General features: G+C 42.3%; 1 protein-coding gene across 9 annotated transcripts in view; it reads left to right on the top strand.

Annotated features, from left to right (window-relative positions):
- WDR59 (WD repeat domain 59) overlaps positions 1 to 24,414 on the top strand; it is an 80,504-nt gene that overhangs the window by 47,932 nt on the left and 8,158 nt on the right. For 2 of the 9 annotated variants that reach the window (XM_006063324.4, XM_044931136.2), the window contains 10 exons: positions 426 to 521; positions 677 to 833; positions 1,492 to 1,561; positions 7,824 to 7,977; positions 11,803 to 11,859; positions 17,146 to 17,279; positions 18,525 to 18,606; positions 22,028 to 22,140; positions 23,664 to 23,814; positions 23,910 to 23,982. In XM_006063324.4, the coding sequence (XP_006063386.4) occupies positions 426 to 521; positions 677 to 833; positions 1,492 to 1,561; positions 7,824 to 7,977; positions 11,803 to 11,859; positions 17,146 to 17,279; positions 18,525 to 18,606; positions 22,028 to 22,140; positions 23,664 to 23,814; positions 23,910 to 23,982 (1,087 nt within the window). Of the gene's footprint in view, positions 1 to 425; positions 522 to 676; positions 834 to 1,491; positions 1,562 to 7,823; positions 7,978 to 11,802; positions 11,860 to 17,145; positions 17,280 to 18,524; positions 18,607 to 19,914; positions 20,432 to 22,027; positions 22,189 to 23,663; positions 23,815 to 23,909; positions 23,983 to 24,414 lie in introns of those variants that run through there. The other 7 variants (XM_044931137.2, XM_045163247.1, XM_044931138.2 and 4 more) reach the window with 7 other exon arrangements.

The following is a 24,414-nucleotide window of genomic DNA, read 5'->3' as shown; positions in this document are numbered from 1 at the left end:
AAAGATGGAATCTATTCCCTCTGTCATGTATGTATCACTTTGAACCATTTTCAGTTCAGACTGGAGGATGTTACTTCTAAGTGGTACTGAGATTTCTCATGGAGGAGGGTGGGACTAGGGGAGAGCCAAGGAGTAGAATTCACTATTAAGGAAGAATGGTCATTCTAATACAAGAAATGTGCCATCTCAAAGCCAGCATGTGTGCGTGCCCTGGCAAAGGAAAGGGCTTCTGGAAGAGCACTCACAAAGGAGTCTTCTCTCTGAGCCTCTTGGACAGGTGGAAAGCAGCGTGTTGTGTTGGCAACCTCAGACACAGCCACACTCTGGTCACCGAGCATCGTCGCTGCTTCCAGTGCTTCTCACAATAAAAGCAAATCAGGAGGAAGAATGTTGCTCTTCTTGACTGTGTTTTGTGCTTTTTCTAGATCCTGAAAGACACTTCCCTGCAAAAAGTGAAACGCAACCAGAGCTGTTTGGAGCCCTGCCTGCGCCAGCTCGTCTCCTGCCTGGAGTCTTTTGTGGTGGGATCCTTGTTACCTACCTCTGCCTGGGGCTTTTGTTTCCTTTCTCCTTCCTAAAGTCCTGGGCTCCCTGATCTTGTAATAATGCATCCTATTTTGTAATTCATCTTGAAGGCCAATTATGGGTTTTAGTCTCTTTGACTTTAAAATTTCAGAACCAAGAAGACAGTGCTTCCAGCAACCCCTTCGCGCTCCCGAACTCGGTTACACCGCCACTACCGACGTTCGCCCGGGTGACCACCGCCTATGGGTCCTACCAGGATGCCAATATTCCCTTTCCCAGGACGTCAGGGGCCAGGTTCTGTGGGGCAGGTAGGTCTTTTTTGTTTCTCTGATTCTAGATTTTGAGAGAAAGAATGTCTATATAAGAATTTCCACCAGAAAATTTTTCTTAATTTCCTGAGAACTCAAAAGATTTCCGTCATAGTGTTATCTGAGCTGGATTGGCATTTGCAGACATATTCTAAGAATGTTTAGCAGAATTATGCTCTTAACTGTTTTCACTCTGATGAGTGTGAATTTGAGTCTTGACTCAGAATACTGAGAATGTATGTAGGAAATATAAAGCACCTGTGAAGACTTTTCCAAACCACATACATCCTTGTCTCTCCTGGATCCTAGAGATTCTTTTGGGGTGGGGGGGCGCTGCACTGGGTTTTCGTTGCAGCGCACTGGTGCTCTGGTTGTGGTGCCTGGGCTTAGTTGCCCCAAGGCATGTGGGATCTTAGTTCCCCAACCACCCACATCCCCTACATTGGAAGGCAGATTCTAACCACTGGACCGCTAGGAAAGTCCTGATCCTGGAGTTTCTGATCTTTGTCTTAAGTATGGCTGCAGTCATGAGCCCATGCAACTTAAAATACTATGTCTTATCCTTCAAGTATGTTGAAGTAGAAAAAAGATTAACCAGTACTGTCTTAGGATTTCCCATGATCAGCTCAGTGACCACGTGTGATGTCTCCTCTGACAGGGTATCTGGTGTATTTCACAAGGCCCATGACGATGCACCGAGCAGTCTCTCCTACTGAGCCTACTCCGAGGTGAGTGGGAGATGCAGGCATAAGCTACATTCATGGGCCAGAAGTGAGCAGACATGTGGGAATTTGCTTTTGGACAGTTTGTGTTAGTTATAAGCAAGTGCTCATTATAAAATTTATTCCCAAAAGATTAAGGTTCATTAAAATGTACCTAAGCTGAGATTTCTACTATTAAGTTACTACTGGGAGGAATTGGTTGATAAAAGCTGATAAAAGTGTGTTTGTCAAAACAAGGCAAATGTTGTTTTAATGTGCTGTCCCTGTATTATCAGATAAAGTATTATCTGAACGTTAAATAAAACTAGAAAAATAGCAAAAGAGATTATTTATAGTCCCTTAACACTAATAGGGTAAAGTGTACCGTCTGGTGGCTCAGATGGTAAAGAATCTGCCTGCAGTGCAGGAGACCCGGGTCAGTCCCTGGGTTGGGAAGATCCCCTGAAGAAGGGAATGAATGGTTACTCACTCCAGTATTCTTGCTTGGAGAATTCTGTGGACAGAGGAGCCTGGTGGATATAGTCCATTGGGTCACAAAGAATTGTACATGACTGAGCAACTAACACTTTCACATTTTTCTTTCAAAACTAATTGATCATTCCTAACATTACCACACATGTGTAGTGGATGTGCAGCCAGCCATCCCTAAAAATCAGTCTATAACCTTGTCATTATACCAGAAAGAAACTTTGAATTCCTTAGGGGGTCACCCTAGTTCCCAAGTCCCCCATTCCTCTAGCCCTGGGCAAACACTTATCTACTTTCTCTCTATGCTGCTGCTAAGTCGCGTCAGTCGTGTCCGACTCTGTGCGATCCCATAGACGGCAGCCCAACAGGCTCCCCCGTCCCTGGGATTCTCCAGGCAAGAACACTGGAGTGGGTTGCCATTTCCTTCTCCAATGCATGAAAGTGAAAAGTCAAAGTGAAGTCACTCAGTCGTGTCCGACTTTTAGCGACCCCATGGACTGCAGCCTACCAGGCTCCTCCGTCCATGGGATTCTCCAGGCAAGAGTACTGGAGTGGGGTGCCATTGCCTTCTCCTTTTCTCTCTATAAATTTCCCTAATTCTGGATGGTTCATATATATGGCATTATATATGTGTTCCTTTGTTACTGACTCTTTTCACTTAGTATATATTTTTTTAATTTTTTTTAATATTTTTTTATTTTTAAACTTTACAATATTGTATTAGTTTTGCCAAATATCGAAATGAATCCGCCACAGGTATACATGTGTTCCCCATCCTGAACCCTCCTCCCTCCTCCCTCCCCATACCATCCCTCTGGGTCGTCCCAGTGTACCAGCCCCAAGCATCCAGTATCGTGCATCGAACCTGGACTGGCGACTCGTTTCATACATGGTATTATACATGTTTCAATGCCATTCTCCCAAATCTTCCTACCCTCTCTCCCTCTCCAACAGAGTCCCTAAGACTGTTCTATACATCAGTGTCTCTTTTGCTGTCTCGTACACAGGGTTATTGTTACCATCTTTCTAAATTCCATATATATGCGTTAGTATACTGTATTGGTGTTTTTCCTTCTGGCTTACTTCACTCTGTATAATAGGCTCCAGTTTCATCCACCTCATTAGAACTGATTCAAATGTATTCTTTTTAATGGCTGAGTAATACTCCATTGTGTATATGTACCACAGCTTTCTTATCCACTCATCTGCTGATGGACATCTAGGTTGCTTCCATGTCCTGGCTATTAGAAACAGTGCTGTGATGAACATTGGGGTACAAGTGTCTCTTTCCCTTCTGGTTTCCTCAGTGTGTATGCCCAGCAGTGGGATTGCTAGATCATAATACAGTTCTATTTCCAGTTTTTTAAGGAATCTCCACACTATTCTCCATAGTGGCTGTACTAGTTTGCATTCCCACCAACAGTGTAAGAGGGTTCCCTTTTCTCCACACCCTCTCCAGCATTTATTACTTGTAGACTTTTGGATCGCAGCCATTCTGACTGGCCACTTAGTATATTTTTAAGGATCATACATGTTGTAGCCTGTATCAGTTATTTCTTTTTATTGCCAAATAATGTTCTATCACATGTGTATATACTATATTTTATTTATTCACTCAGACCAGTCAGCAGACATTGGCATTGTTTCCACTGTTTGACCATTACAGATAATGCTACTATGAACATTCTGTAGAGATTTTTGTGTGGATATATATTTTTTCATTTTTCTTAGATATGTACTTCAGAGTTGAATGACTGTATCATATTGTAAATTTTTTTCTTAATTAATACACTTTATCTTTTAGAGCAGTTTTAGGTTCATAGCAAAGTTGAATGTAGAGAACACATACCCCTGACCCCATGCATTTACAACCACCCCACATACTAGTGGTTTTTTAACTTAAATATTATGCCTAAGTCTTTTGATTCTGCAGTCTGATGGCCAGAATAATTTGGAAACACTCTTGCTACAAACACCTGGTTATATTGTATATGATATAATTAGCAAACTTAATAATGAATAGCTAAGCTAACAAGAAAGTTCATGAGCAGATGCTACTGCTGTCCTGGGAGTTTGCCTGTCTCTGCAGTAACTCAGGCAGATGAGAAATTGGCCCCACAAGAACTGAGAGTTAAATGCCAGAGAAGCCCCTTCATGACACCAGGTTCGTTATTCCAAAGGTTGGACTAGAAAACAATCACCTGCTCTTAAATGGAAACCACAAATATCTGTATCTGAACTTTGGGTCAGCAGGAAAATGTTCTAGTTAGAACGTTTTTTTCCTACTAGCAGTTTTTTGCTGAGGTATAATTTAGGGTACACAAATATGAAGTCTGTGCCTTGATGACCAGCAGTCAGATCAATATATAGCATTGCCCTCACCTCTCCCCAAAAGTTCCCTAGTCCCTTTACCTAGAGGAAATGACTCTTCTGCTTCAATCACTGAAGTTTAGTTTTGCCTGTGCTTGAACTTCATCTATATAGAATCATGCAGCATATAATATTTTATGTCTGGCTTCTTTTGCTCAACTTAATGTTTTTAAAATTGATTTCCACATTATTGTGTGTATCAGTAGTTCCATTGTATGACAGTAATATAATTTGTTTATTCATACTCCTGTTGATTGACATTTGGATTATTTCCAGTTTTTATTTTTATTGTATGTAGACCTACACATACAAGTCTTTTAATGTATATGTGTAATAATTTCTCTATCCAAGAAGTAGATCTCTAGGTCATAGGATACGTGCCTGTTTAATTGCCAAAAAGTCTGTTCCTAGTGGTTGTGCCATTTTATACCCTTCAAGCAGTGTTTCAGAATTCTGGCTATTCATATCCTCTCGAAAACTTGGTGTTTTTAGCCTTTTCAACTTTAGCCATTGTGGTGGTGTGTAGTAGTATTTCATTGTACCTTTAACTTGTGTTTCCATGATAATGACTAATTGTAATAGAGTGGCAGCTCTTAATATGCTGCCTTGGTGCAAACTGTAACCCCTCTCCTTGGTTACCTTGTGAAGGTTCCTGTGGGCCCTTTAGTGGTCCTGCTCAGTCGTTGGTTGGTGCCATATTGGGCCCCTCCCCCAAGTGACCAAGTGTCAGTGAGTGACCGTTGGTGGTCCTGCTCAGCCATTGGTTGGTGCGCAGTGGGCCCCTCCCCCAAGCGACCAACTGTCAATGAGTGACTGTTGGTGGTTCTGCTCAGCCATTGGTTGGAGTTGCAGTGGGCCCCTCCCCCAAGCGACCAACTGTCAATGAGTGACTGTTGGTGGTTCTGCTCAGCCATTGGTTGGTGCACAAAGGGCCCCTCCTCCAAGTGACCAACTGTCAGTGAGGGAGTGTCAGTTGGTTCATTCAGCCAACAGTCAGCGGAGTGGTGGTCGTCAGGCTGAGTAACGTAAGAGGCAGATCCCAGTCTTCTCCCTGGAGCCCTTCAGCTCACCCACTGGCCTCCGGCCCAGGCCTTGAGGTGGCAGTGAACCTCTCCGCCATTCCTGCTTCTGGGACCTAATGTCAGCCACAGTCCGTGTAACCTGGCCCCCACCATTTGGGCGGCCTGAGGGCCGGTTGGGTCCTGGGCACCTGACTCCCTCAGCAATGACAGCTGGGGACCTCGCCCTGAGGGAGCCACCAACTGAATATACTTCCTCTTAGGCAGGACCTGGACCTCAGAGAGTGAAAGTTTTGGTGAGAGACTGTGATCTTTCTTGTCAGAACAGAGCAATGGCATCCCACTCCAGTACTCCTGCCTGGAAAATCCCATGGACGGAGGAGCCTGGTAGGCTGCAGGCCATGGGGTCACTAAGAGTCGGACACGACTGAGCGACTTCACTTTGACTTTTCACTTTCATGCATTGGAGAAGGAAATGGCAACCCACTCCAGTGTTCTTGCCTGGAGAATCCCAGGGACGGGGGAACCTGGTGGGCTGCCGTCTATGGGGTCTCACAGAGTCGGACGCGACTGAAGCGACTTAGCAGCAGCAGCAGCAGCAGTAGAGGTTTACAGGAATGTCATTACCTGACCTCAAGAACACAGGATCTAACACCAATAAGTTTGCAGCAACTGACCCCTCCTCTCCCTCACTTTTCCTGTAAAAGGGTTTTGCTAAGAACTCTCGGGGAATTTGGGGCTTTTAAGGGACAAGCCATCCATCTCCTTGCAGGACGCTCAGCAAATCTTTCTCTGTTCCAAACTCCGACATTTTGGTATTGCTTGATCTCGCTGTACATCGGGCACGTGGACTTGCATTTCAATAACATAATGGTTCCTTGTTGTTGTTTAGTTGCCAAGTTGTGTCTGATGCTTTACGACCCCATGGACTGTAGCCCACCAGGCTCCTCTGTCCATGGGATTTTTAGAGTGGGTTGCCATTTCCTTCTCCAGGGGATCTTCCCAACCCAGGAATCAAACCCATACCTCCTGCATTGGCGGGTGGATTCTTTACCACCGAACCACCCGGGAAGCCAACATAATGATGGTGAACAACTTTCGTGTGCTAATTGACCACTTGGTTATCTTCTTTTGTGATGTGCCTGTTCTAGTATTTTGTCTGGTTTTTTTAGATTATGTTTCTTATTATCTGTTTGTGGTAGTTCTTTATCCATTCTGATTGCAAATCCTTTGCTGGGTGTATATATTGATTTTCTCCTAATCGGTGACTTGTCTTTCTCCCTCTTTAATGATTTTCATTTATTAGCAGCGTTTAATTTTACTGCAGTTGTTTATCACTTTTTAAGTGTTAGGGTTGGTGCTTCTGTGTCTTGTCTAAAAAAAAAATGGCTGCCTACCCCAAAGTCATAGAAATATTGTGTATTCCCTCTTAAAAATTTATAGATTTAAATTCCTTATTTAAGGTCTATAATTAATCTCGAATTAATTTTTGTGTATGATGTGAGGTGGGGGGGAGTCAAAGGTTTTTTTTGTGTGTGTGTCTTCCTTCAGTAGAGACAGATAGTTGTTTTACACATATATGTAGCACCATTTATGGAAGACATTTTGCTCTTGTCAAATTTGCATTGATACCTTTGTTGAAAATCAATTGACCATGTGTTTTGAATCTATTTCTGTACTGTATTTTCTCTTTGATTTGTTGTTTTCTCTTTTATGCCAACACTACAGTGTCAATATAAGTTTGTATAGTAAGTCTTCAAATCTGGTAGTTAGGTCCCCTAACTTTATTATTCTTGTATAGGATTGTATAATTTCTATAAAAACAGGAATCAGCTTACTGGTTTCTACAAAAAAAGTCTGCTCATGTTTTGCTTGAAATTGCATTAATTCTGTAGATTAATTTGGAGAAAATCAACCCTTTAACAACATGAAATCTTGTGGTCTGTTAACACAATGTATTTCTCTATTGTTTTCAGTCTTCTTTAATTTCTCTCAGCAATATTTGTATTTTCAATGCACATCTTTAAGTGTGTCCCTAGGCATTTAATGTGTTTTGATGCTATGGTAAATGCAATTTTAAAAATGTTTATTTTCCAAATGTTTGATATAAAGAAATACTATAGATTATTGTAGATTCACCTTGTATTTAAATACACTTACTAGTTTAAGTAGTTTACACATTTCTTTGACTTTTCTGTGTATATAGTCATAGAAACATTCTCTGCTTCTGCAGATAAAGCATTTTTCAGTTCTAAAATTGCTGGTTTGCTCCTTTTTGGAGTTTCCATCATCCTCACCCTGTTATATCCATCTTTTCCTCCTGATTTCATCAAGTGCTAAGAATGGCATCACTTAGAACCATGAAAAGATTGAAGAAGCCAGTATGGATAACCTTGCCTTTTCAACTACAGATCTCTCTCGGCCTTGTCTGCCTATCACACTGGCTTGATTGCGCCCATGAAGATCCGCACAGAGGCCCCTGGGAACCTCCGTTTGTACAGTGGGAGCCCCACGCGCAGTGAGAAGGAGCAGGTCTCCATCAGCTCCTTCTACTACAAGGAGCGGGTAAGTGGCTGAGCCATGGCCTTTGATACTTATTCCTTCCTAGACTCTTGTTCTTGGCCTCCCTACCTACCACGTGCAGCACCTATTAATAAATTAGTGATCCCCCTGTGGTCTTTCCCTTTCATACTTAGTGTATTAGAGAAAGACCATTGCTTTCTTCCTTTGAGTTGGTTTTAGCTACTATAAATTGTGTGGGTGTGGAGAGTGGGTGACTGGTTGTTATAATCCATACTCTTCCCTCCCTTTAACCTTGTCTTTGTGATGCCCGTTCATGAAGTTGATTCCCATCCTCTCAGAATCACGTAGCTTCAGGTCTTTCTGGGTACTCTGATGTTTGTTAGCAAATTTCAGGATGCTTCAGTAGGCTTGGTATCCTAATATATTTGTAACTTCATAGTTGTGGGGAGTTTTAAAGTTGACCTCCAAGAGATTTTATACTTTAAGTAAGTCTGCACTGAAGTACCCATTTGAATGGACCACTTTATACAAAAATCACCTGAAACTGTCTCTTTCTGTTCCTGACTTCTTAAGGAACTCATTGTCCCTAAAGTAGCTATTAAGCTGTCAGAAACCTTTGGTGACGAGAGTGTCGAGAATGTCAGCAGAGCGTGGGAATGATTCTGAGGACTTTTTGTGTTGTCAGGTTGAGTCTGGCTTAAACCGACTTTTAGCTGACATGATGTATTAATTGGTTACCACTGAATTACTCACAAACTCAGTCCTTAGTAATACTTTGTTGTTCTCTCCTGCTAATTGAGAAATAATAGATTGACTATAATTAAAATTTATGTTTTTTGAATTATTTAAAATAAAACCCCAATTTCCAGCAAGTGTTAGAGGGGTCTTCACTTCAATTACAGTGTAGTGTCTCACCTTCTTGGTTTGCAAGATAGTTGGCTGTCTCTGACTTGGTCAGGTCTTAAGATTGTATGTAACAAATGAGTGGCAGGAACTGATGCCTTGAGACATTACTAGAATTGGGCAAAACCTTCAGTCCAATAGGGAAAATGATTTTTTGTTGCCTTTCTGGCCAACTCCATAGTCCCCTTCTTTGCATCACTGATAGAGTTCTCCACCCTCCCCCCACAACCCAACCCCCACAACTGTTCACGGACCTTCTTAGAACAATTTTATCTCCCTGGTGCTTTACGTTCAAAGAAATTTTTTTTCTTTTCCTGCAAGCTAGCAGGTAACTGGTGAGATGCTTTAATAAATGGATTGGAACTAAGGCATTTTATCATTGATGTAATAGCCAAACAAACTCACAATTGGAGAAGTTTGGGGATTTTCTTTAGCGTCAGAGCCAGGTTGAGGAGATCTTTTAGTCAAAAAGGCAGTTCTGAATTCCCTTTCAAATCACACCATGCACTACTGGTGCCTGGGTTCGAATGGGGCAGCCCAGATGGACCAGCACTTTTGACCCAAGATAGTATGTAAAGGCTGTGTTACATCAGGATAACTCCAGTTCCAAGAAGGGGCCTCTCCTAATGCAGAAGCATTTGTAAAGCCTACTATGTTTTTGATGGTCTGGCCTCTTTTACGACAAAAGCCGTAATTATGAAGAGGGAATAAAGGCCTGTAGATAACTAATTACCTCTTATCAGACAGGATCTGGATTGTGACATTTCAGATTGGGTTGATTCCCAGTGTGTTACTTCTCCCTAGAGAACAGGCCGTTGTAGTCCTCTAGGATGACATAGTGGAGAAGGCAATGGCACCCCACTCCAGTACTCTTGCCTGGAAAATCCCATGGAAGGAGGAGCCTGATGGGCTGCAGTCCATGGGGTCGCTGGGAGTCAGACACGACTGAGTGACTTCACTTTCACTTTTCACTTTCATGCATTGGAGAAGGAAATGGCAACCCACTCTAGTGTTCTTGCCTGGAGAATCCCAGGGACGGGGGAGCCTGGTGGCTGCTGTCTATGGGGTCGCACAGAGTCGAGCACAACTGAAGCGACTTAGCAGCAGCAGCAGCAGCAGGATGACATAGTAAGTGGTCTCTGAATTATATTTCAGACAGTGGCCAAATAAAATAGGGAGAAATAGTTTTATTATAATTTCATATGAAACTATTGTATTGATGTATAACATGTACAGAAAAGTTTGCAAATCATTGGTATATATTTCAGTGAATTAACAATCATACAGACCAAGAAATAGACTATTCTAGGAACTCTAGAAGCCCTGGGGGAGGAAGGCACATTTTAGTGGATGACATACAGTAATTATTAGGACACTGCTGATATTTAAGCATTTTTGACCTTAAGAAAAGGTTTCATGTGGTTCCAGTTAGTAAGTTAAAATCAGTTAGTAATACTGATCAGGCAGTTATTTTGTGATGAATCTGAAATAAATTCATAAATTCTCCTTTGAAGCTTGTTCACATCCATCCCATTTACATGGGGCATAGGGGAGGAATTAAAGGTATGAAATATGCCACAGTATCATGCATAGACCATCTTATCGTTCTCACAGAGAACGATAATGGTTTTATCCCTCAAGGAGTATTTTCTGATTCTCGGTGTCTAATTTCAAATGTCAAATCATATCACTTTTATTACCTTCGTTCTGGAAATGATCCCAGTTTACTGAATTTTTCTGTGCTTGTCTTCATTTTTAGCCCAAATTTTATCTCATACATACTTTTATCCTTATTTAGATCTCTACACCTGAGAGCTTTAAATGAGTAAGAATAAAGGAAAGGAATATAACTGCATTAAAGTATAGCATTGAAGGAATTATAGAGTATTTTGGAGATTGAAGGAAAAAAAAATCTCTTTAAGCTGTTGGGGACTAGTATTCGTTTCACTTGTTTTTGTGTGTTTTTAACCTTCCCTACTTAGGTCATCTTGTTTTATCACCCAAAGGTTCTCCAGATGGAATTCCAATGTTCACTCTTACAATTTTTTTAAATGTGAGAGAAGTTTAAAAAAAAGGACGCATTAAATTTCATAAGAAGTTAGAAAGCACAGAGAGATACTAACTTTCATTTGGTAACTGGACCATCTATTAATAGCTGATGAATTACTGTTTATTCTTAGAGTAAATCAGAAGGCCCAGAACCTAAGATAAACATTAGGCATTGCCCTGTAAACATTAAAAAAAATTTGCAGCCTCCTACATTTGCTTCAGTTGATGTCACTAAAATAGCTTTAATGTAAACAACTGAGGAGGTCCTGGTTAATAGAATAATTTCTGATTTCCTGAAACAGTGTTGTGTGCTCCCAGTTTCACACTGATGCTTGAGTTGTTAGCAAGAGCCTTCCTTTCCCACAGGCTCTCGCTTCCTCGTGGCACCCCTCTGAGGATGGTCCTGGAGTCCCAAGATTGAAACTCCAGTCTCCCCAGCGGACCCCAGCCACACCAAAAACAGTTCAGTGTTGAGTCTGTTGAGGAACTTCTTCCTGTTTAGGAATGAGAATCTTCTCGCGCATACATGTGCTCTTGAAGGGGAAGCAGAGCTCTCTACCTGTTTCTTACGATCTTAATTCTTATAGGAGAACCACAGGTCTCCATTGTAGTTCCTCTGTCAGAGCTATGTGGACATCAGCCTCCTAATATCTTGAAACATGTTTTGAACTAAAGGACAATGACGTTGAAGCTGTGTGTGGAGTGTGATGGGTTGGGGGGTGGTTGAGGGCTTCAAGTACTGCTGTGCTGAGGTTCAGGTTTTTCAGTTGTTCCCAGCTGGAGTTTGCAGTATATTATGGTACCTTTGAATCCATCAAATGTGTGGGAAGCTTTCATTTTATTCTATATTTTTTCCCTTTTAATTTTCTTGGTGTTTTTCTTCCCTCCTCCTGGGTGTAACGTTTTCACGCACAGATGTCTCCTCGCTCTGCCCGGCGACGTTGGTCCATACAAGCAATTAACGACTTCCCGGTACTGTGCGCTGTCAAATGCTCTTCTTAACTAATCTCGTCTCTGCCCAAAGGCCCAAGAATAAAATGCCACCTGCCTGGCTTTGAGGAACCTGAAATGACAGGCTGGCTGGTCTTTAGGACCAGCATAATCAATTTCTCACTCTTAGGAGTCAGGCCCCAGGGACTGCTCCTGGTTCTATCAGTTTCAAAGAGTTGAATACTGATATCACTAAGGATTGTGAATAGACTTCTTTGAAAATGAAGCTAAATGCTAGATTTCTTGGGAAGAACCCTGATGATAAGCCTTTAGTTCACCTGATTTCACTTGGAGTATTTGTATAATTTCATAGAGCTTGCAAAAGCCCACGTTTGGCATGGCGGGGCAGCAGAGGAAGATGTAAGAGGTTTCTGCCATTCTGTCTCTGTTTTTATCGTCTTGCTTATCAAGTTCAAAGAGGGAAGTGCCCACCTGCTTCCTTGGCGTGACACTGAAGTGAGATTTTAATCCTTCGGGAATTTCCTGGAACAAATTTTTTCCCTTGCCATCAATATTTTGCATTGCCAGTAGAACTTCTGCAATGGACATCTTCTTTTCCTTTTCTCTTGCTGACTCTCTCCTCTTCTGTCTTCCTCTCCCACCCGCTTCGTGTTTCAGTCCTGCCATAGTGACCTCAGGCTGTGCAAGGCAGCAGTCTTGAGGCTTTTGTGTAAATTTCTTTATAGGGGGATCGTCCCGTAGCCTTTTCATATAAAAGCCAGTTGAAATCAGGAACCCTGATTAGCAAGTGCCGCTGCTGCCCAATTCCTTGGAGGTGGAGCCGCCTCTCTGGCCACCTTTCCTCAGAGAGCCTGTCCTACCAACCCAACTGCTGTGTTTCCACTGATTTTCCAGGAGTCCCTGCTCCCGCTGCTATTTAAATAGGAACTCATTTTGACTCACTTCCCACTCTGCTGATTATTATGCATTGTTGATGGGGTTGCTGCGAAGCAGTTGGTGGCTTATTCTTGGGCTGTTTTACATTTAACCCATTTATTGGCCTCAATGTTGCCCCCGATCGTAGCGGTAACACCGGTGGTTCAGTCGCAGGCTGGCTACTGGTTGTCGTTCAGTGCTCTCTGCACCAGTGCCTCCCTCCTCGCCCTTCTCTCCCCACCCCAGTCCTCGCTGTCCTCTTTCCTCTAATTCCATGAACACCTTCTTGGTCTGTTCAGAGGAGCATCCCGGTCTCATTGTGTGATAACTTGTCTGTCTTGCTTTGTCTCTCCTCCCTTGATCCCTGCTCATGAAATCTGTGGGGAAGGGGTGTTTTCTATTGATGGGGCATTGAGATGACCTAAGAGAAGTGCAGAGTCCTTTGCCTCCCAGAGGTACCGATTTTACTGCACAGAAAAGTATCCACATTTAAGCCCATCAGAGTGGGACTGGAGCAATGCAGGAGGTTTAGGGGGCTCTGGGGCCCAGTACCCTTATCTCACCTGGAAAGGTCAGCCACACCTCATCCCAGTGTATCATGGTTGTCATCACCGGATAGTGACTCAGACCAGATAGATTATCCTAAAATCACCAGCAAGATACTAGGGCAAAGAAGTCATGGGGAGCTGTGGATAAGATATGAACCATTTTTGTTGCCAAAGCACTGGAGGGAACACCCTGAAACACTGTCCGTGCTTGGTAGGGAGCAACAGGGACCTAGGCCCTGACAACTGATTTGAGATCTGCATCTTCCTTTAGGCAGCCTTGTTGGATTTGAATCCCTAGAATAACTGGCCCAAGACAGGATTACTGAGTGGCCTCGTAGCCTTAATGGGAGATAGCTCATATTTAAAAACCATCAACCCCACCTAAAATTAAAACAAAAAAAATTTGTGACACCTCCCCTTTAAAGATTTTTCAATAATGTTTTCTGGTTATTCTTGCTGGATTAAATGAACAAAAAGAGCTGTCCCTTTATTGTCTCTGCAGTTTGATTCTTGGTGGCGACTGTCATTAGGGTGATCTGTGTTAGAGACTCTCCTTCTATTATAGGCTCAAAGGCATCTTATGTAAAGCATTCCCTGTACATTAGTATAGATCAAACAGAGAAGCACCTGGAAGCCTCTCAAGAAATTGATAAGAAAGTCCCAGGAAATACAGACTGTGATTTCTGCAATTCAGTTATGGGTAGTTGCAGAAAGTTGCCCAGACCTCTGTCTTTGCATTTTCATCAAGGACTAATTGATGACTCACATGGACCTGTTTCCCTGTTTTATCCAAGACTGCAAATGGGAGAAGAGCCCTGAAGCATCTCTTTGGACCCTGAGTTTTCTTCTCTCTGTATGTGTCCAATCCTAACAAATCCTAAAAGAAAATTAAACAGTTTGAGGTACAGGCTTGTGAGCCCAGCCTGGAACACAGCAACTTTGTCTGAGCCCGATATGTGAAGCTTGATAGCCTCAGGAGCAGTTTGCCTCTGACCGTCTCCAGCACACTGCTCTGACTCTGCAGAGCTCAACCCAGTGCTTGACAGAGAAGTGTCTTTACACGTGCATAATTAGAAGACGGCGTGTTGAACAGGCCTCACTAGAATCAGTTATTGATCTCCTTATATACAGAAATGGATCTATTTTTGTATGGACCAGAACTGTTTATGTATTAACAGGTAGCTTAGGACTTAATTCCCCCCCTTTTAAAATCATACTTTTAAAAATGGTTAACAAGTATGGGCTTAGCAGCCTGACACCTGTGGTCAAGTCTCAGCTCTAGGAGTACAGCCTTGAGTAAGCTCATGTCCTCACTGGTCAAGTCCGGGACTCTCTTATTTCCCACGTACCGGGTCCTGTGTGTCCGTTTTAGGGAAGGCTCTGGGAAACAGGACAGTTGTTGTGGTCTTCTTCCACGTCCATCACTCAGGTCCCTCTGCTCAAATATTTTTGACATTCTGAAATTGATTCTTTGCTAAGAAAACATTCTTACATGAACTAGTCTATTTGTAAATGAATCACTCTGGGCACATGGACCTTAATTATTATTATGCTTTCATTAGGTTTGCTTAAAAAGTCAAGAAATTGTGGATGTTTCAGTGTGGTCTGAACGCTGCAGACCCCATCCCTCATGAATCCTCCATTGACTTCCACTGTTCAGTTAAACAGAGCTGGCATGAAATTCTCAGTTGTTGACGGGCTTCTTCTTTGCTCTTTGTAATAAGGAGCCAGAGTCAGTGCCTGGAAAGCAGTGTTAGAAGCCTTTCGACCAACCCAGAAGACTCAATTAGATGGATCCTAATTGGCTCCAAACGGAAACTGTTGAGTGTAAATGTTTTTTGGTTGTTTTTTCTGCCTTAAAAAAAAAAAATCCAGTACCCTAAATCTCACTGGAGATGACTGATTATGTGGGATCTTGCAGGTGTGTCATTTCTTGAACTCCCAGAAACCTGGATAAAAGTCACAGTGAAGTGAGTTTGTGGCCTTAGGCCCTGCCCGTTCTAGTTAACCGTGTTGTTCTGTCCTGTCACTGCTGGGTTGGACATCGAGTATCCTTCCCGAAAACCAGTCCTAGTGCTCAGGGCACTCGTGACTGCATGGGCTCGTGTCAGTGCATGCTCCCTGGCTCCAGCCCATCCTGACAAGCTCTTTGGTCATTAGCACAATCACCCCTTATTTGCACCCACATCAGGATTCTTTAGAGAACAAGCTGGGCCAACAAAGAATTGAAGGGCTCCCTGCTAATAATAGTTGTAGCTTCTTGTATTGCAGAATAGTGACTTGTGTATGGATACATAGTATTAATAACTGAACTCCTTCTAAAACCAAATGGGTTGAGGTTGATAGCATATATGTTTATAGATGTGTATCCAAACTGATAGCATATATGTTTACAAAGTACTATGAAGAATTCAGATACTTCAGCTAAAGGTCTGCTTTTACCTGTCATGCACTGACTCTAGGTTTCCTAGATTTAGTAGGTTCCATGCCACTTACTGATCCTATAGAAAATTACATGCATTGGACAACTTTAGAGGTTAGATGGGACATCAGTGGTTAGAAATGCCTGAATATAGACCATGACTGATTTATGGGAGAGTGGTTGTATCAGAATCACTGGTGGAAAAGGAATTTATCTGTGAGTCATCTAAGTAATTATCTAACCTACATGCCCGAGAGTTTATGGACATTTAGAAAAATTAGAGATTTTTAAATTGCACCTTTCCAGGTGACACTTTGCACTCTCACCTTTTCATTGTCTGTTGATTAACCTTGTGAGATTGGAACCACAGAGCTTGTCCTGAGGCCAAAGTTACCAAGTGAGCGAAGAGAGAGTGACCAGAGCCTGCATTTACCGCAAAAAAGAAACGTGCTGGGGGTCACACCGAGCGGGGGCATGTGGCAATAAGACCAGTAAACCTTGCCCTGGTAATATAACCAGGCCCTTTCATGAGCTCCTTTTGCCTCCTTCGTTAATAAATATGTCACTTCCCTCCTGAGTTGAATCACTTAGTTGACCTCCTTTCTAACTTCTGGAAATAAAATAAAATAGAATATTGCTCCCTTGGCTGGTCATCATTTTGAAGATACCAGATGGGGCTACACTCTCATAATTCTCATCCTCTAAGACATCTCTCATTTCCCATATACAGACTTCTCTGCAGGCCTTTGGAGGGAAGGCTCTGGGGAAATAGGATAATTGCTCCTGATCTTCCATGTTCATTACCCAGGTCCCTCTGCTCAGGTATTTTTGACATTCTAAATGATCGCTTTTAGAAATAACTCAGATCTGCTAGGAAAAACAGGGCAATTCTCCTTGAACCACTAAGTTTCTGTGTCTACCTCCCATAGACGAAGGTTTGAAGATCCTACACTACTGTGTCTGAATTAAATTTCAACAAGCTTGATTAAAGCTATCTGAAAAGGGAAAAAAAAAAAAAAAAACAACTTTGATTAATTTAAAGCAAGAATTTTGAACCTAGGACTGAACCCAACCTTAAAAGTTGCTCTTCTCCCACATTTTTGTGGTCTTATACTAACGTATTTACCTGCTGTTCTTTCTTTCTTTTTCAAATTTTGGCTTCAAGGTATTTATTTTTGTGCACCTGCAGAATGTATATAGCGTTGCAGTAGGTGCTTATTTTACTGTTAGGGTTTTGGACCATGAGCTCAATGCCCTTTGTCATCCTTTTTATTTCCTACAGATGCTGATTCATTTAATTGTGGGCATGATGTAATGCAAAGTCTCTGCAAATTACCAATGACCCAACAATGATGTGCTCTGCAAGTGTAGGTTTTCCATTCATTAAAGTCCCCATTAGTTATATCTTGTCATCTCCCCCAGAAATCAAGGAGATGGAAAAGTAAGCGTGAAGGATCGGACTCTGGCAATCGACCAATCAAGGCTGCTGGGAAAGTGATCATTCAGGATATAGCTTGCCTTCTTCCAGTTCACAAGTCATTGGGAGAACTATACATGTAAGTTCAGAATTTCAACTATGCAGTGCTTCTCACTTAGACATGAGTATCAGAGTTGTTCATTTTATTTTTTGGCTGCTCTATGGCTTGTAGGATCTCGGTTCTCTGACTGGGGATTGAACCCAGGCCACCGCAGTGAAAGCCCAGAATCCTAACCATTAGGCTGCCAGGGAGCTCCCTATTTATTTTTTGAGGTATTGGAATCTTTTCTTCAAGAGCAGTTTTAGGAGAAGTCCAGTGCATTAGCTTTCTTCTGCTGGATAGTGAAATTACCACAGACCTAGTATTTAAATAACACGCATTTATTATCTCACAGTTCCCCTGGGTCAGGAGTCTGGGCTTGGCTTACCTCGGTCCTTGCTCTGATCTCCCCAGACTAAAGTCATGAAGTTGCTGGGTGGCAGTTTTAGCCAGTGCTCAGGGTCCTCTTCCAAACCCATGGAGGTTGTTAGCAGAATTCAGTTCCTTGCAGCCAAAGAACTCAGGGAATTTCATCTTCTCAGAGACCAGCAAGAGTGTCTCACTGATGCTTCAGCTTCTTTCTAAGGTCTCGTCTGTTTAGGTCAGGCCCATCCAGGAGAATCTCCCTTTTGACAATTATGGGAGTGATATCCCATCAGTATTTTCTGGTCTCACCCCTATTTAAAGAGATGAGAGATCTGCTTTATACAAGCACATACACCAATCTTGGGTACAGTCTTAGAATTCTGCCTCCTGCTCTCAGTATGTAAAACATTTAATAGCAGAGCCACTTTGGTTGAAGGGAGGTGGGAGGTGAGTGACAGGCACACAGAGGCTGCTGGCCTGTGGTTCCCCTTCTTTCAGAACTTGAATGCATAATGAAAAATATTTCTTTTGTTGTATGTACAGAGCACATTATACCTTGTGTTAGAAACTACAGTTGGTATTACATTTAAATCAAGTTTTATTCAACCCTTAAGCCTAGGGAACTCCCCAGGAAAGCTGGCTGGCAAATTGGTCTTTGAGTCTGGCCTCTTTTCCTGACTTCAAAGAGGTGAGCAATTTCACCTTCCCCGGGCCTGAACTCACAGTGTAACATCAGCTGTGATGTTGGGTAAGGTAAGCTTTTACTGCATATTATGTAGAAAAGGAGCTTAAGGCCAATACAAAGAAAACATTTGAGTGACAACCTAAAGAGACAGTTTTTAGTTTATTTGTTAAGCCGGAAGTAGTTGATTTAGAAGTCAGTTAGAAAGCAGCTTTTTAATTCCTTTTAAATTTCAGACTCAATGTGAATGATATTCAAGAAACGTGTCAGAAGAATGCCGCTTCTGCCTTGCTTGTTGGAAGGAAGGATCTTGTCCAGGTATTTTCCATCCCTTTTGTTGGAATTCTGGATTTTTCTTTTGGAGCAATTTCTATTCACTTTATGGTTGTGGTTTAGTGACATTTTAAGGTGTGCCTCCTATTTTGTAAATTTTTTCCCATTTTCTTTGCCAAACTCTAGGGCTATTGCAACTTCCTAAATTCCTTGGATATTTCTCTTATTAGTGCTTAGTTGAGAAAGTCCTAAAGCATTTACTAAGTATTTTTGTAACAACTCTTTTCTAGTGCATGGTGATGGTTAATAAATTTGGATATCTTAATCTTTGCCATTTGCACCCTCAGTTCTTTTTCGTTTTTACTTTTAAAAGTGCATCATTTCATACAAGGTTTACAAAGGCAGTCCTTAAGATGGAGATATGTTCAGTCCCAAAATATGATGTTATATTACAAAATTTAAATTTCCTTCATTTCTGCAGGAACACATGAGTGCATTAAGCATGTTGCACCTATGTTGGTGGGCTTTTTTGTTGGTGGTGGTTTTCCTTTCTTTTTTTGGCCACATTGTACAACTTGTGATCTTAGTTTCCCGCCAGGGATCGAACCCAGGCCCTCATTACAGAAAGTACAGTGTCCTAACCACTGGACCGTAAGGGAATTCTCAGTGTCATTATTTTTTTTAAATAGTTTTATTGAGATTGTAGTCCAGAGACCATGCAATTCACTCATTTAAGATGTACCATTCCATGGCCTCAGTATATTCACAGCATTTTGCAGTCGTTACCATGAGCAATTTTGGAACATTTCCATTACCCTATAAAGGCTCACTCCTCCATCCAGCCTTTTCCAACCACTAGTTTGCGTTCTATTCCACCCTTTATTCTTTAGTGTGCAGATTAGATTGAGCAGTGGAAACTACTAGCCGTTGTCCTGTCTGCTTAGTTTTTTCCTTGTAACCTTCCAAATGACCCAGGACTAAGGCCTTCCCTTGATTTTTTATTTTTAAGTTTGTTTTTTTTTTCCTTTCAGTATTTTTTCCTTTTTATTTGATGTGGACCATTTTTAAAGTCTTCATTGAATTTGTTAGAATATTGTTTCTGTTTTATGTTTTGCTTTTTGGCCCCAAGGCATATGGGGTCTTAGCTCCACAACCAGGATGGAATCAGCACCCCCTGCATTGAAAGGCAAAGTCTTAACCACCAAACTGCCGTGGAAGACCCTTTCCCTTGATTTTTATCTGATTGAAAAATCTCTAAGATTTCCTTTTGTCTCCTACTAAACACTATCAAGTCTCTGCTTCAGACTCTTTTAAATAAAACTTACAGTCATGAATTTAATGTTTTTCTTTAAGAACCGAGCCACCTAAAATTCTGCAAACATTGAGAAGGCAAAACAAAGTACTGGAACTAGTGAGGAATTTCTAACAGGAAGTGTCAGCCCAGCTCTGCTCCTCGTGGTGTAACCCTGGGCTAAGTATTTCAGATTCTCTAAGCCACTGTGTGTATTTGTAAAATGAGACCCGCAAGAATAGTTACCTCATAGGGTTGATGAGAAGATTGGTTTACATTCTAGAAAGACATTCTCTGAGGAGAAATTACTTCCTACAGTGTTTTGTTTTTTTCTCTTTTTCTTTTAAATTTTCAGTACTTTTATGGCAGAGTTGATTTGGAAGGTCAGGCTAGTCCAAGTGAAGTGAAGTGGAAAGACCCTTTCCTGGGGCTCAGACACACCTGGATTTACATCTGGGCTCTGTTCCTTTCATGTTGTGTGATCCTAGGCAGCTGCCTAATCATTTTGAACTTCATTTCCTCAACTCTAAAATAGGAACAATACTTCTGCCTCTGAGGTCCTTATGAGAACGCAATAAGGTAATATATGTACAGTTTCCATACCTGTATCTCATAAGTGTAAATATCCAATATGTGGCAAATGATTGCTGCTGTTCTTGCAGTCCCAGTCATCACTGTGGTATGGTCTTGCTTAATGGTCTGGGAACGACATCAGTGCTAATGCTTGGAGAGTTTTTTCACGTGTTGAAGATGATATGTCACCTGCTTTGCAATAAAGATTTGCAGAAATAAACCTAAGTATCAACTATTTCCGTTGAAGGCACTTAGGAAACATGTATTATAAATGAGGAAATAATGGGCCCAAGTTGTCAGCCAGAATAGTAAAAGTCCTTTCTTATTCCAGAAACCTCTGAACTTCTTCCAGCAGCCATCCAGCTGGGCCATTGATCATAGAAATGAATGTTTTTCATTTGAACCAATACTCATGGGTGTTATTGGAGCCACACAATTTAGTTGATTATTATTATTATTATTTTTTTACATATCTGATGTGTTTCTGTTCCTGTTTTTCAGTGTTTTTATTTGCTTATTTTTTTCTTCTGTTTTAAACTCCTGATTGAAAGTCTGTGTCTTTTTCCTTTCGAGTTTCTATCAGAGTCTAATAGTGTTTTCCAGTTAGTGGGCATATAATAGTAAGAAAAATTTTCCGAAAATATATTCCATTTTTATAGGTATGGAGGGGATGGGGGCTCTGTTGATGGTGTGATGTATTTGTATTTTGGGTGTGCTAAATCTTAGATTTAATAGACACCTTATGGATTTTAGTTTCTGCTTGATGAGTCCAAGCCCCATGAGATTTCAAATTTGGAGATATTCCTCACATTTGATGTCAACAAAAAGAAAGCTGGGTCTTGGCCTGTTTTTCTGTAGCTTCAGAGAGTATACTGAAATTTTCATAATGAAAAATTTTTCATTATTTGGAGAAAGGACAGATCTTCAGTGTGATATTGAATGCATTTTTTTTTCCCTGCCAATTCACTAATGAAGCAGCAGAAAAAGACACACGAGTCATTGGTTAAATAGGCAACCGATGGAAGTTACTGTATAGTGTCTTTCTCTGAAGTCTGCTTCGTAAAAGTTTTTAAGGCTAGTTTTTTTCAGATGGGGTACAAGTCCCCTGAGAATCTTGCAGAAATGCAAATTCTGATTCAATAAGTCTGGAACATAGCCTCAAACTCTGCATTTCAATAAGCTCCCAGCTTTGGCCGCCCCCAGAGTAGCAAGGCAGAGAAGGCAGTGGCACCCCACTCCAGTACTCCTGCCTGGAAAATCCCGTGGATGGAGGACCCTGGTGGGCTGCAGTCCATGGGGTCGCTAAGAGTCGGACTCAACTGAGCGACTTCACTTTCACTTTTCACTTTCATGCATTGGAGAAGGAAATGGCAACCCACTCCAGTGTTCTTGCCTGGAGAATCCCAGGGACGGGGGAGCCTGGCGGGCTGCCGTCTATGGGGTCGCACAGAGTCAGACACGACTGAAGCGACTTAGCAGCAGCAGCAGAGTAGCAAGGCTTTAGGCTGTGTATGGAGGTGGTGGCAGAGGGGTGGTTCTTTCCTGGTTCCTGGTCCTCTGCTCCCCAGTCTGAGTGTGGCTGTTTCTCTTTGATCTGTCCAGGTTTGGTCGCTGGCCACAGTAGCTACGGATCTTTGCCTTGGTCCGAAGTCTGACCCAGATTTGGAAACACCCTGGGCTCGACATCCATTTGGGCGACAACTGCTGGAGTCCCTGTAGGTTTTGAGAGCTAAAGTGAGGAAAATGAATGGTGTCACTTTTAGGTCTGTAAATGCTTTCAGTGTTATTGTCTAAAGTACAAAGCCTTGAGGCATGAGAAGAGGAAGTGAGACCTTTCCTTTTAAAGTTGCAGTAACTTCTGTGCAGAACTGATTCCTTAGAACAGGATGAACTATATAATATTTGTCATTTATAATGAGAATTTTAGACTCAGATATCCTTGAGAGAGTTATGCTTTGTCCCAGAAGTCGTATCTGTCTGAACACAGAGCTCCTGAGGTAGAAAGTTTGTTGAGGTGCTGTAGAACCTCGCCCCTGAGAGCAGGTTCGAGAACTGTATGTTGGCTTTGTGTTTTCCAAAGGCCACGATGTGTTCACCCTACTAGACGGTTTATGAAAATACTGAGTTTGATTTATTGCACTAAAGTATGACTAACAGGAAATACAACGTGCAAAATGATTTACAGCCAGGAAAAATCACTGGAGCCTCCACGACAGGGAGGCCCAGGTCCTGAAGAGAGGTGGAGAAGCTCTCCTTCCTTCAGGTGGAGGTTCGCTTTACCTACTTGAGGAGAGATCTGGGATGCTTGCTCACTCTTCAAGTGCCTCGTGGTAACACAGGATAATGATGTTTGTTCTACCCACTTCCTAGGAGGCTCATGAGAAAGTGTGCAAACACCTTAAAACTATTAGACTTTGCTTGTTAGGAAAGTATCGATACTATTCCATTGCAAAGGCCAAGTTCCTGGGATCTCTACCTCACTTTCTGGGGCAGTTGTCCTGAAAGGAGCAAAGGGGAAGTGAGGACCTAAGAGGTAATAAAACTGTTCCCTGTTGTTCTTATTTAATAGCTCAGACTCATAATGCCACCTCTGGAGTCTGACCTGCTCCCCATTTCTCTGAGCACTTTCATGTAGCCTTAGGTTATATGAATGGAGGACTAGGAAACCCCCAGAAAGCAGTGTGATGCCTCCCTGGAGTTGGGGAGGCCTCACTCAGATGTGAGTTGAGTCTCCCTAATTCTTGGAGAAACTTCATTCAAGTCTGAGCCCAGGCCTGGATGCCTACCAGGAGCTTTCAGATGGGTTATCTAGGTCATGTGTGATACTCTGATATGTGTTATTCCAAAACAAGTCGATCAAGCTGCTGGGTCTGTAGAAAGCTCTTGTTCCTGATGGGGGCTTTTGAGGCAGAATCAAGAATTCTCTCTTCTTTTATGGTTTATCATGGGATACTGAATATAGTTCACTCTGCTATCCAGTAAGGACCTTGTTGTTTATCCATTCTATATAAACCATAATGGAAATGCATATGAAAAAGAACGTGTATGTATGTATAACTGAAGCCCTTTGCAGTATAGTAGAAATTAACACAATGTTGTAAATCAACTACACTTCAATAAAGTTAGTTTTTAAATCAGCTCTCCCTTCCTTCCCCAATGGGAACAACCTGCCGCAGTCGCGACAGTCATCATTCCCCCGTGCCTTCTCACGACTTCTCTCATGCCCCTTTCTCTCCAGACTGGCTCATTACTGCCGGCTCCGGGATGTGCAGACATTGGCCATGCTCTGCAGCGTGTTCGAAGCCCAGTCTCGACCGCAGGGGATACCAAACCCTTTCGGGCCTTTTCCCAGCCGCTCAGCTAACCTTGTGGTGTCCCACAGTCGATATGTAAGCTGGGGGTTTCCTGGCCTGAATCTGGCTTTTTGCAAAGGTCAGCCATCATGGGAAGCGGCGCTCTCACGCTGCTCCCGCTTTCATTGCAGCCCAGCTTTACGTCCTCAGGCTCCTGCTCAAGCTTGTCCGACCCGGGGTTCAACACTGGTGGCTGGAACATAGGTCAGTACGGAACTGCCTTAGCCCATGCTGAGGTTTTATACTTTCAATGTGGTGTGTGATTTAATATGTGATCTTTAGCTGATGAATATTCTTCATATTTTCCCTTGTTTCTCATTGTCTTGTATGTGTTTATTTACTTTTTAATTTTTGGCTGTACTGTGCACCTTACAGGGTCTCAGTCTCCCAACCAGGGATTGAACCCAGGCCCCAGTAGTGAAACTGCCAAGTCTAACCCCTGGACTGCCAGGGAAGTCCCCTCATTGACCTTGAAACTGAGTACGGTGGAGATACCAGTCAGCAAGGGCTGAGACATGGGCTTTTGTGTCTGAGCAGGCTAGTTTCTGCAGTCTCTCTGCCTTGCTTGGTTACTTCCCATCCTATGACCTTGAGGAACTGGCAGTGGGCCTTCCCATTGTCCATCGCCAGCCCAGC

This window comes from Bubalus bubalis, chromosome 18 (assembly GCF_019923935.1).
Source record: "Bubalus bubalis isolate 160015118507 breed Murrah chromosome 18, NDDB_SH_1, whole genome shotgun sequence".
Classification (NCBI taxonomy): Eukaryota; Metazoa; Chordata; class Mammalia; order Artiodactyla; family Bovidae; genus Bubalus; species Bubalus bubalis.
Note: the sequence above shows the minus strand (reverse complement) of the source record. Positions and strands in the feature narration are given on the sequence as shown.